This window comes from Rutilus rutilus, assembly GCF_951802725.1.
Source record: "Rutilus rutilus genome assembly, chromosome: 22".
NCBI classification, from domain to species: Eukaryota; Metazoa; Chordata; class Actinopteri; order Cypriniformes; family Leuciscidae; genus Rutilus; species Rutilus rutilus.
In genome coordinates this window covers 30,763,689-30,777,007 of record NC_140227.1, presented here as the reverse complement: position 1 = coordinate 30,777,007, position 13,319 = coordinate 30,763,689, and the positions used below count along the sequence as shown (strand labels likewise).

At 37.9% G+C, this 13,319-nt stretch overlaps 2 protein-coding genes across 7 annotated transcripts in view; both read right to left on the bottom strand.

The window, feature by feature from the left end:
• clcn4 (chloride channel, voltage-sensitive 4) overlaps positions 1–13,319 on the bottom strand; it is a 75,035-nt gene that overhangs the window by 18,567 nt on the left and 43,149 nt on the right. The gene's annotated exons all lie outside the window — the stretch shown is intronic.
• Positions 1–13,319, bottom strand: part of LOC311281810 (CLIP-associating protein 1-B) — a 76,234-nt gene that overhangs the window by 46,380 nt on the left and 16,535 nt on the right. For 2 of the 6 annotated variants that reach the window (XM_084395093.1, XM_084395092.1), the window contains 4 exons: positions 12,801–12,865; positions 2,072–2,200; positions 1,598–1,674; positions 715–807 (listed from right to left, as the gene is read on the bottom strand). In XM_084395093.1, coding sequence (XP_084251219.1) covers positions 715–807; positions 1,598–1,674; positions 2,072–2,200; positions 12,801–12,865 — 364 coding nt within the window. Of the gene's footprint in view, positions 1–714; positions 808–1,597; positions 1,675–2,071; positions 2,201–3,320; positions 3,461–7,942; positions 8,037–12,800; positions 12,866–13,319 lie in introns of those variants that run through there. The other 4 variants (XM_084395094.1, XM_084395096.1, XM_084395097.1 and 1 more) reach the window with 3 other exon arrangements.

The window sequence follows — 13,319 nt, the reverse complement described above, 5'->3', positions numbered from 1 at the left end:
GAATGTGCATCTCAGTAATCATCGCGGACAATGTCAGTAAAGATCACTGCGACTTTTACCTTCAGTAAAAAGGTCCGGAAAAATGACCTCAGGACAGGTAACACTAATCCCGTGCAAATAGACCCGCTGTAAATATGACCGTAAATATTTAATCATCATTTCGTCTTTAAAAGTAGTTTTCGTGGTTTTTCAAGTATGGAGACGCTTGAAAAAGCATTCAGTTGCGTTCTAGACGCTGGGACGAGTCTGTGGCAAAACTCAAGTGTTTTACACACACCATTCAGATCAGAAAGAAGATCGAAAGGACTCGTTAGAGGCACGAAACATCTTTTAGCGTTAGATAAGTGTCTATTACCAACACAATCCAATCTGAAGTTAATTAATACATCGGTCGACCAGACATAACTGTTTTATATATATAAATATAAGTTATATTTGTTTGCGCACATGACAACAGGAGGGGGACGGCGGTGTATAAATCGAGTTACTCTCCCAATTTAGCGAATTGGCCATTGATATTAGAGACGTCCTGTGGTAAAATTACATTACTCCATCTACCCTTGTAAAAGTAATCCAGTCCGAACAGGGCTTTAGTGTCATTATATGCAAATATCTGACCAAAGAATGATGCCATTGACCAATCACAATCAAGTATTCCAGAGAGATGGTTAACAATCAGGTGTTTTATTCCATAATAAATGTGAGGTGACTCACTGCAGCCACTCGCTGTTCCCAATCATGCTTGTCATCAGAGAGAATTTCTCGGATCTTGTTCATGGAGTCCTCGAGCTCTCGAGCGGAGTAGATCTGTGAGTCAAACAACAGCGTCATCAAACTCACTGAAATCTGGCGTCTCTCCAGAGATCTCTAATGGAAAAGCCATTGAACCGAGAGTCCTCTCACACCGGCACAGGACGTCCCAACAGACGCTCCACGCGACAGATAAACGTGTCAATGATGATTACTAGCAGTTTTGTTTAAAGAGAGCTACAGATGAGAGAGTTCTCTACTAAAAATGAACAAACTAACATCAGTATACAGTAATATCAAGATTGCTTAAAAAGTTCAGACCTCTTTTGCATTTATACATTACTGTTCAAAATTTTGGGGTCTGTAAGATATTTTAGTCTTGTCCTCACATAGGCAGCATTTATTTGATCAAAAATACAGTAAAAAGAAAAGTGAAATATTATTACCATTTAATATAAATGTGAATATATTGTCAAATGTAATTTATTCCTGTGATCAAAGCTGTATTTTCAGCATCATTACTCCAGTCTTCAGTGTCAGTGATCCTTCAGAAATCACTCTAATATGATGATTTGATGCTCAAGAAACATTTATGATTATTATCAATGTTGAAAACAGCTTGTGGAAACCATGATACATTTTGATCAGGATTCTTTGATGAATAGAAAGTTCAAAAGAACAGCATTTATTTGAAATAGAAATCTTTTGTAACATTATTAAATGTCTTTACTGTCACTTTTGATCAACTGAATGCACAAGTATTAATTTCTGACCCCAAACATTTGAATATTAAAGTTTGACTGACAGCTGAGTGGTTGACACGATAGCATTAGCATTTCTGACTCGCCTGTACGGTCGGCACATCTTCGAAGGCACGGATGAAGTCTTCTTCATCGACAGCTCCGGCACCAGAGCTCTCTTTACCTGAGGAGACGAGAAGCGACAAGTACAGTGTTTTTATGCGATATCCCAAAAAGTGCATAAAAATAGGTGTTCCATCCAATTAAGATGTTTTATTACTTTTATTACAAAAACACTGGAACCCTGGGATCGGCCATTCAGAAGACCAAACCTATCAGTTTCGTCAAAATAACATAAATCCAGTCTGCGCCGATAGCCTTGTGGGCAAGTGAGCCAACATGTAGCACCGCTGCGCTTCAGGCGACCCGAGTTCAAGTCCCGGCTCGTGGACCTTTCCCGATCCCGTTCCCCCTCTCGCTTTCTCTCTCTCTCTCTCTCTCCCACCTCACTTCCTGTCTAGCTACTGTCATATCCAATAAAAACGGCAAAAATAACATAAACCCCTGAAAGTCCCTCTGACCTGAGCTCTTGCTGCTGGAAGCGGAGCTCGGCCTGCGCAGGGATCCCGTTCGACGCACCGATGATGCTCCTTTAGAGGAAGAGGAGGAACGTCCTCCATCCGCCGAATCTTCATCCTCGATGTTCTTATCTGAGGAACGACAGAGAAGTCCCTTATTTAAAGCTAGGGTAGGCAATGTTTTTAATAAACCCTTTCTGAAACTCAATATCAACAATAGAAGTGGTATAAATATTAAAAAGTGTACATACAAGATAAGGCTGTAACACTTGCGGTGAAGCACTATATTTCTTGCTGCACTGCAAAAATACATGTGTGTGTGTGTGTGTGTGTGTGTGTGTGTGTGTGTGTGTAGCTCTGAAGGACAGCAGCTCCTTTGCTCAGGAAAAACCCTGCGTGGACGGATGATTCCCATCCAGAGAGGGAACCAGCACCAAGATCTGCCAGACCAGCGATCAATCGCCATAAATTATTTATGCACACACGCGCACACACACGTGCACACACACACACACACACACACACACACACACACACACATTCACACACACTCATACACACGCACACACACCTCAACCTTATTCATCATGCATTAATGTCAACACCTCTTTCCCACAATCCTTCACTGTGGACGGTCTAACACGCTCTGAACTACTCCAGAAACCTCCAGGGAAATAAACACACACACACACACACACACACACACACACACACACACACACATATACACACACACACACTTTTATCCAGCTATCTATACGAGAACATACCATAAACATCTAATGTTTCATTTAAATAAACAGACTAACCCAAACCCTTGACCGACCCCTAAAAGAGAAGTATGCAACCGTTTATACACTCGAAAACTGCTACCAAAAGGTTTGTCATCTAATTTCTGGGATCAATTTTGTATGCAAAGTGCAAACTACAACCCCATAAACACACATTTGTTTTTAAATTCTTATTTTTACACCAAGAAAATGCATTTTCTGTCCTATAAACCCTCACAAACCCCCTCTGAATTTGTATATTTTCCCTCACGTTATTTAATGTTTATCAAGCATTTTTCCTTGCAGAGACTATTGAGGTTCCATAACGCAGGTTGTGAAGGCAAAACCTCACACACTCACACACACACGGTCTACATGCAGCATTTAATCACAGTAAACAGATTTCACACACACACAGCGCAGAGAGACAGACAGATGTGAGCTGCTATCATTCCTCCTGACCTACAGATAGGTACACTTACAGGCACAGATCCTCCGACACACCAGCTTCCTCAACATATCGTCACGCTTTCCCACGCTGCCTCATTCTGACACAGCCTCCACCGGCAGCTCGACCCCTCCCTGCCTCCGTGTGTGTGTGTGTGTGTGTGTGTGTGTGTGTGAACTGGAGGATGATGGGCTGATCTATAACTGATGAAGCCCCGCCCACAGATCGCTGGGTGGAGGAGAGCAGGGGGAGGGGCCAAGCACACGGGCTGCGTTCACAATTAAACTCTATCATACTGCATACTACAATAATACTGCATACTACAATAATGCTGCATACTACATGCATACTGCTTACTCCAATAATACTGCATACTACATGCATACTGCATACTACAATAATAATACTGCTTATTACAACTATACTGCATACTACATGCATACTGCATACTACAATAATAATACTGCTTACTACAATAATACTGCATACTACATGCATGCTGCATACTACAAGCATACTGCTTACTACAGTAATACTGCATATTACATGAATACTTCAAGCATACTAACTACAAGCATACTGCATACTATTTTTTAGACTGTATGCAAAACAAAACAGTATGCAGTATGTAATGATAAATGTTTCAGTATGTTGTCACATGACATCACATGATTAATTCAGTGAATGTCCAGTTGGCATCTCATAATAAAAATGTAATAATTAAAATAAAATATCTGTTCCAATTTGTGTAAAATGTATTAAATGTATAAACAAGTAAAAAAGATTATATCAATTTATTAAAAAAAATGTTTTTATGAATTACTAATTAATTTCTAGAGAGCTGTGTTTTGCAGAGAACATGATTCAAATTGATGGAGGCTAATTTTAATAATAATGAATAAAAGTGTACTTTAAAAATATCACAAGTATAATTAAAACACATTATTATTATTATTATTATTATTATTATTATTAGTTTCTAGAGGGCAGGGTTTTAGAGGGAATGAGAGTTAAAGTTATGGAGGTGGGGTAGTTATAATAATAATAATCAATACAAAATCATAAATATAACTATTATAATAATAATAATAGGCTAAGTATTATTATTATTATTATTACTATTATTATTATTATTATTATTTAGTGTAAGTTAGCAACACATCTAAAATCACTCATAGCATCTTTAACCTTTGGAAGTCTGATCCAAAGAGGGAGAGGTTAAATATTACTGGTGATTATTCATCACAAATCAATCTGAGAGCATTGCATTGTGGGATAAACTTCATCACTGAATATGAACAGCACATTTTGCACAAGAGCACAAGAGAAGTAGGTACTAGGTATTCCATGTGAACAGAAAATTCACATAATGAACATGTATACTGCATACTGCAGAAATATTAATAGTACAGTATAGTAACATCACACCCTATACACACACACAAACACAAACACACACAGAAGTTTGTGTCTCATCTAAACAGCTGACTGAAGTATGACATCATCATGACTCCTGGTGATGTCATCACCTCGTGCTGACAAACACACTGAGAACACTCAGCACTTTTAAGGAGTCACAACACATCGAAAACACACTGATGGACGCGTTTCTGATAGAAAGACAATTAATACTCAGTAATATTATCAGATGCTATTCGATGAGAACTAAATTTGACCTGAATAATGATACCATTGTCTTCTGTAGAGCTGAAATTAAAACAGTGTAACAAATAACCAGAGCTCTAGTTATAAGTTAAAATAAAATAGAGAAGAAATCAGATCATGATTCAGGAATATTGTGGTCTAATAGAGGGTGTATACACACACAGATGCTCATGCAGGCCAGCAGGGGGCAGAACACTGAAGATAATGAGCTAGTGTGTGTTACAAAGCAAGTTTGCACTCTAGATATACGTCACTTCCTGCTGAAATTGCCATTACAATTGCAAAATCAATTGTAAATTAGTAAAATAATAAAATGCCACAATGGGCCTTAAAACAAGACTTTTATAACAAACATTATATAACAGATACACAAACACGATCCGGTTGAAAAATCGAAATCACTAATTATCAACACGGTCATATGAGTAAATGATCATCTCTGCATGCAGAACACGTGCTGATTAGACAGATTCTGTCCTGATCCTGTGATTTAAGGCCAGATTTCACAACAAACAGTGTTCGACGCCACACACTGATCATCCTGACTAATATGATTCCTGAGCCTGTGATTCAGAAAATCGGCTGAAACCAAAGTGCAAAAACGTTGGGTTTTAAAACACATGTGACCTCTGACATAAAAAGTGACTGATGCCGTATTAAAGTCTGTAAGGAAGTTCAACTACATAATCCTCATTAAGACCGAACGAGAGGAATGTGAGAAATGTTCACTGACTGATGGGATGTTACATAACCAAACATTTTTCAATATTTATGGTGTAGTTCACAGAAAACTCATGGCAGACAAAATATGGTTTTCGTTTTAGATTTAGTTATCGATAATAATCCTGATCTGACGAAAGATGCAAACGGACAACGATAATGCATGATCTATAAACACTTAATTTAAATAATACAGCATTTTTTAGGAGAATTTGAAGATTAAATCTGCTTAATTGTCATGAAAACAGTTTTCCTTCATTTGATGTTTCAAAATCATTTGATTTTGGGGCGAATCACCCAAAAGCGTCCTTATCTGCATGTGTGCAGATGTTACAGTGCATTAACACATCAAACAAAGTGATCTTACTCCCTCCTTTAAGGCAAAACACACACAATTATCTGATCAGCAATTCTCATTTTCCAGCCAAATTATTCTCTAACCTACTTTAAAAGTGTTTCACATGAAGTGACGAGTAGTTTGACCGACCAGAGGTGTCCTATTTCAGTGGTGTGTCCAATCCAAAGCCGCTTATTTTTGCGCAGTAAGTGTGTGCGTGTGGGCTGATCTCAAAACGCGAGTCCCACACACACTTTCACTCTTACGAAACGCACACAAGACGCTGTAAACACACGCTCTCTTTTCCTGAAACAGCGCAGAAAGACCATATTAGACTGCACAAACCTCCGTTAGATTTCATGGTGTCGGACATCTAATGCTGAGGTTGATGCCCGTCTCTCTCTGATTCACAAGCACAGGCTTCTATTCACCGCAGGCATGTTAATTGGCAGCTGAGAAATGCAGGACAAAAGCAACATTCAGCTGAAAACACAAACATCGGAGGAAACTGAGGCTCATTTTCTCTTCATTACAGTCACTGTTTATGAAGCTCGCCGAGACAAACTCTAATCCATTTTAACTGACTATTGTTTTAAAACGGATTTTATTTGTGTGTTTGAAAAGTCAAGCATCACTATTACTAGTGCTCTTTTTAACACTAGCAACTTCAACGTTTAACTCGATTAACTGGTATGAAGATCTGTCTCGGTTCATTAATTTGTTCATTAAATAGAATTGTTTGTGCCAGTGTCTTTGGCTATGTTCATGGTGAAAACTATACATGAATTATTAAAATTTAATTGAAGATATTCATGACCCATTTTTCCAAATTCAGTCTAAAACTACATTTGTATTAACTTGATTAAAAAAATTTAATAAAATAAAAACCTTTTCAAGAAAATTAGTAATTACCTTAGACGAGTAGAAATATTGCAATCCACTTGAGTTATTAAATTTGATAATAGATACTTAAAATATATTCAAGATTTAAAATTCTAAAACTAAATTTGGATTAATTTGATTAAAAAAACATTTTCAAATTTTCTGAGAGAAGTACAACTATTGCAATCCTATAAAATATCTAACAACAAGTGTGAAATGTTCAATTTGCATGATGTTAAGAATGTGTCTAGTCATCTTTTTTATCTAAAATTAGATTTTAGTTTATGCAACTGACTTTAATAAAAGTTATGACCTTCAAGAAAAAAAAATGAGATGATTAACTTGTAATACTAGTGTAAGCGGGTTATGCAACAGACGGTCAGAAATGCATGTGATCTGACAAGCAATCACAGTATATTAGGGAATTTGTGCAAACTTTGCTGTGCATTTTTATTTATTAAGTCACTACACTGATGCATGTTATGTTCGTCACAAAATCAGAGACCGTCCCCTTCACAAGTGGTCACATTTGAGATGTAAAAGGTGTAAATGGGGCCAAAGGTGATAGCGGGAACATTTTCCTCTGAAAAGCCTGAATGTGAGAGCAGCGAACGCTATCAGAAACTCCCTAAACATGAAGAAAAACACACATCCCAGGAGCCTGAAGTTGTGTGAAAGTAAGAGTATCAAATATTGAGTTGATGATCATGAATACTTCAGAGCACCTCAGATACCTGAGACGTGAAACTCACATGAACTGAGCCAGCAAACGAGCCGTTAAAACAGCATTAATACGCTAACGATGTTGATTCCAAGTTGCAGCCCATATGAGCTGAAGAAACATCCAGCTTAAGAGACACGAGATGAGCTCAAGACGTTCAGAAGATGCTAAAACTCGCACCTGAATAGAAACGAGGGTGACTATCGGACGAAACCCTGAAACACTGGATCCTCACATGCATTAGATCACACAAACAAACATCTTTAATGCACACTGGTAAAACACACCCGGCGCTGCTGAACTAAATGCAGAAATGTTCATGAGATCTTACCGTCCCCTGCTGTCATGACGGAGGCTGGATTTGAAGAAGTGAAGCTCTGCTGTGTCTTGTGACTGAACACACACACACACACACACACTGCATCTGCAGCGACTCCCTCTCTACTGACCTCACTCACATTTAAAGGAATAGTTCACACAAAAATTAAAAGTCTGTCAAATCTGTTATCTGAGCATAAATGACAATGACATCTCAGAACTTTGATGGAGTGAAAGAGCATCAGTGATTTAAAAAGTCTGTTTTCAACAAGAGGCCCTATCTTGCACCCAGCAAGTAAATTAGGGAATGAAGTTGCGCTCCCGGGGGCGGTTCAGCGAAAAGAGGAGGCGTGTTCCGGCGCAAACGTTCCCTGGTGCTATTTTGCAGTTTCAGAAAACAATCCCGCCACTGACCAGGAGAAACCTCGTCTAAAGTCAGTGGCGCGTTATTCAGATGCTATTTTAAGGGCACATGCTTGGCCATAATCAGTGTAGCGTGTGCACAACGCGCATACACTTTGCTTCTCTCATCTACACAGACGCAGCAGTTCCCATTTTTAGAAAACCACACATTATTACAAGGAACAATATTACCACACGAGGGAAATCATTGTTGTGTCCATGAAGGCATAGGCATAAATCTAGCTTACACATTTACCCAAATTATTATACGCCTGTTTAACCGAAGCTAATTTGGGTGTGTTTCTCCAACCCCAATGTCACTTCTCTGTGTTTTACGGCCCTGACGAGAACGTCGGTCTCCTCGGCTGTGAACCGCTCCAGGCAAATCCGCCGTTATAATAGCAATCCGCCATGGAACAAGCGCGCCTGCTCTTAAAGGGAATGTGAGATGTCGCTCTGATTGGTTTATTTCACGTTACGCCCAAACCACACCTATGAGTAATGAAGTTACTTCAGACCAACCCATTTTAGATTTGCGTCGGGCGCAAGAGTCATTTATCCCGCCGGTATAATAGCAACAGCGCCCAAGACCCGCCCACAAAGTTACTTGCGTTTCGCGCTAGATACTTGCGTTTCAGATCGTTAAAATAGGGCCCAAGGACTGATAACTATTATGTTTAAGATTTAGCCTAGTATTAAATTTCATTCTAAATATAAAAGAATAGCAGAGTTCACGCCACAACTATAACAATAACAACACAGAGGAACGACATCGTTGGAATCACTTTCAGACATTTTTTTTTCCAGCTGATGAACAATAAAAACATTAACAATCTATCAGAATCCATCGAGAATTTAAAGCGGCAGACGGCAAAACTGCAGAATATAATATATAATATAATATAATTCAATAAACAGAACGATATTGTGCGATATAGGTATTGTTCTTGGTGTGAACGAGCCTTAAATGTCTTCACAGAAAAGCATCATATGATTTCAGAACACTCTGAATACAGTGCATGAGTCAAATGGAGTAACTTTATGATGCTTTTATAGTGTTTTTGTCCATTTTGTATGGAAAACAACAGCTCAGACTTTCTGGTAAATAAAAATAAATATACTTGAGAAGCAAAATGACATTAGATATTGAGTCTTGTTTTCTGAAAAATGCATCAAAATGAAGTGAGTTTATGCTGTACACTGATTTTAATGTGAAGGACTCTCCGAGAAATTCAAAAGCATGTGACGTTTACGCCTGAGAGCCTCTCTTCCATTCAATGACACATGAAATGAACGAATGCTTATACAATGTTCAGGATAATATTCTGAAAGAGCCGTTCTGTACTGTAATGTTAATGTGTGTCATGGATTCAATCAAGCCAGATCTATATAATCTATAGTCTCAAATAGGTCGTTCCCTCAAAGATAGAAACCTGATCACTAGTGGTCACATTTGAGATGTAAATCCCAGGTGTAAACGGGGCCAAAGGTGATAACGGGAACATTTTCCTCTTGAACAGCCTGAATCAAAATATAATCAAACTATCATAACAGTGTAATTTTAATGAGCTCATCTGTCGACATGATGCCGGTGAATCTCAGATCTGATGTAAACACACACATCACTATGATCAGATGCTTTCTGAACTGATGCTTTCTCATTTCTGTGTGTTTATTTTGTTATAGAGAGGAAAGAATGAAAGAAATGAAATGAAAGAGCAGCACATATTTACATATTCATCTAAAGTCGCTCTCAGCAGTGGACGGCGTCGGGATGTTCGTTAACAGTATATCACTGCAAAGCTATTTATAAATTATTTTTACCCCTAAGAGAAGAATGAAAAAGATCTTCACTGAGTGTACATAGGGTCTTGAATCACGTTCAGTGTCTTGTACGTTACGAGCAGTAAGTGCTGCTGCAGTTCACTTAACGGCCATCGGTGTCACTAATAACACGAGTTTCTGAATTCTACATATAGCCCCTTTAAACCATAAACTCACTTCATTTCGATAACTTTTTCAGAAAACCAGACTTAATATCTCATATCATTTTGCTTCAAGTAAATATATCTTGATTTAAGATTGTACAGGAAAACAAGACACAAATACTGATGTGTATAAACGAAACACTGTTCAGGTGGCTTGTGTCTGTGATGGTTTGTATTTGGCTGAAGGCTCTCTCTGAAGTGTGTTTTGTTTTCAGGGGCCGCTGTGTGTCTCTAATGCCGTTAACCTTTAAACAGGCCTGGAAATAAATGCTGCTGGCATGTTTGGCCTTTTATTGTAATTCAGGGAGCACTGAATGTTCAAAACCACAACGAACACATTTATACAGCATTGCAACACATTGATGGGTGACACTGTTTGTGATTATGAGCCGTACAGCTGCATAATACATCAAAATTACACAACCCGGAGATTCAGGACAAAGCGCTCCCTTTATAATCACTGAAGCTGTCAATCACTTACGTTCAGCGCCTGCTTACTGAGATCTATCTGAATCTCTTATTTACATTGTGTTTACACTTTGTTGGCAATATTTGCAAGCATACTAAAGCATGCACCAACAAAAACGTACTAACAAAAACGCCTCTGATTGGCTATTGCGTTCATGCACTCAACAGATACGTCTGTGATTGGCTACTATGATCACCACATCAAAAGCATGTTGTAAAAAGAAACCGTTGATGCTCTTCACACACACACACTGGAGCATTTGCCTATCAGCGGGTAACAAATATACCCAGTAATGCAGAAATGCTGGAATCGTCACATATTTAAAATTTCAGTATCAATTTCAGTACTGGTAGTAGATTTGACAACCCTATTTAGACTATTCAGATGCTTGATTTTCACCTAACAGATGATAAAACAGTAGGGCTGGGTAAAAAAATATAGATTTCTCGATTTTAATCGATTCTCATTTTTACGAACCGATATCGATTCTTAAATCCCAAGAATCGATTAGTCATCCTGTTTTCAGTTGATGAATGAATGGAACATTTTAGCGCGCATCCCATCCAATAAATCGCAATAATCTTTGTGCTTTGTTACTATTGATATGAAACGAAGTCTCAGATTTGAAATTACGTCCATTTTCTTACGAAATTCAAAAACATAAATACCGTTTTGGCGCTGTGGCGTAAGATCGCTCCTCCAGCACATGATCTTCTCTTCCGCCTTAATAACACCAGTTACAGCGCGAAATAAACATGAATGAACATCTGAAAGTGTGTTAAAAGATAGAGTACAACTTATCGAAATCCGTATCATGTGACATGGAATCGCTCAATCAGTGTTTCAACCGTGGAAAGACGTCAGTAAATCAGCCTGTAAACAATGTCATGTAACGTCACATTTACCTCAGAAAAACCATATCCAGTGGCCATAAACTCGCTAGTCAGCTAGAAAAATTAACTCTAGAGAGGAGCATTTTGCTAAATATATGCACCATATTACATATTCATTATAATTTGTAATGTTCTTCAATATTTAATGCATGTTTGAATAAATCTGGCAAGTTTTTATGACAGCCACCATTTAAATGTTTATATTTCATATAACTTTATTATTATAAAAATAAATAAAAGTGTAATTTAAGTGTTTGTATACAAATCAGTTCATTTTTACCTTCAGTATTATAGTAGGCTAATGAAGCCTATAGGCCACAACTGACTCACATAGTTTACAGCATTAGTTAAGAGATGTTTTCCTTGAGAAAATTTGTCATGTATTGCACCTGATATCCAAAATAATCTATATTGAATCGAATCGGAATCGAAATATGAATCGAATTGCAAGCTTGTGAATCGAAATCGAATCGATTTGTGAAATTTGTGTCAATACCCAGCCCTATAAAACAGGTTTAAAAAAACACAGACTTGTGGAAGTGTAAAATATTGCTGTGTCACGACACTCTCATGCACAAACACAAGCAGTTTCTTCAATGTTAGTCTATCTCAGCCTAATGCACTAAACCAGGGTGCAATTATAGGATGATTGACACGAAACACTGTGGGTGCTTGACACTTTTGAAACAGTCATCACTTCTGCCATTTATATGCTTTAGAAGATTGAATCGGTCTTTAAATGCATATGGATGTATTTTGTCAAATGCGTCATGTACTGTAGAAAGGGAAAACGTTTTCCTGTTTTGTAAACTGTGCAATGCTGATGGGCGAAGTCTTTCCACATTCCACCGTTTCTAACGAAACCAAAACTACGGTCACAAAACACACACACAAAATCACACGCACAATGAAACTGGGGCAGCGAGGAAACAATAGCTGAACAACGGGAACAATCTCTCCAGCGAGCAATTCACACACACACACACACATAGAGGAAACCTCAGTTAATGTCCCAGTAAGTTCATATAGCACCTGAACGCGCTTTCATCCCTTTCATTTAAAGCCGACAGCATCTGTTCCTGCTCGCACATACATCACATCGAACACCAGATCACTCACCTGTGGACAGGATCATGTTCCCAGACCTCTGGACTTCATCAAACCTGCTGAAAATCACATTCAACCTGAACAAAACAAACAGGAGACGCTTAATACAAGGTTGAACACGTTATACAAATAATTATTCAAACACAAATACACACTAACACTCCAAAATAAATCATAAAGGGATAAATAATTATTGGACATTTTTAATAAATTAATTAAATCAATTGAAGAAAATATGTTTTGTAAAATGTTGTCATGATGCAATGATTTTAATGATAATTCTATCTATATATCTAATAATAATCAAGCTTTTAATGTCGTTTATATGTCTATGTGGTGTTTTTAATATGCTTTAAGATAAACCATGTGTAAATTCATAAGTCGACACCATTGTTGAGTATTTTATCCTTAAAACTGCAGTGAACCAAAAACGCCCGTTTCCTACTGTCACAAACATGTGACCAATCCCGTCACAAGGGGGCGGAGCTTTTCTCCACTGACTTTCTATGACGATCGATGCTGATGTTTAGA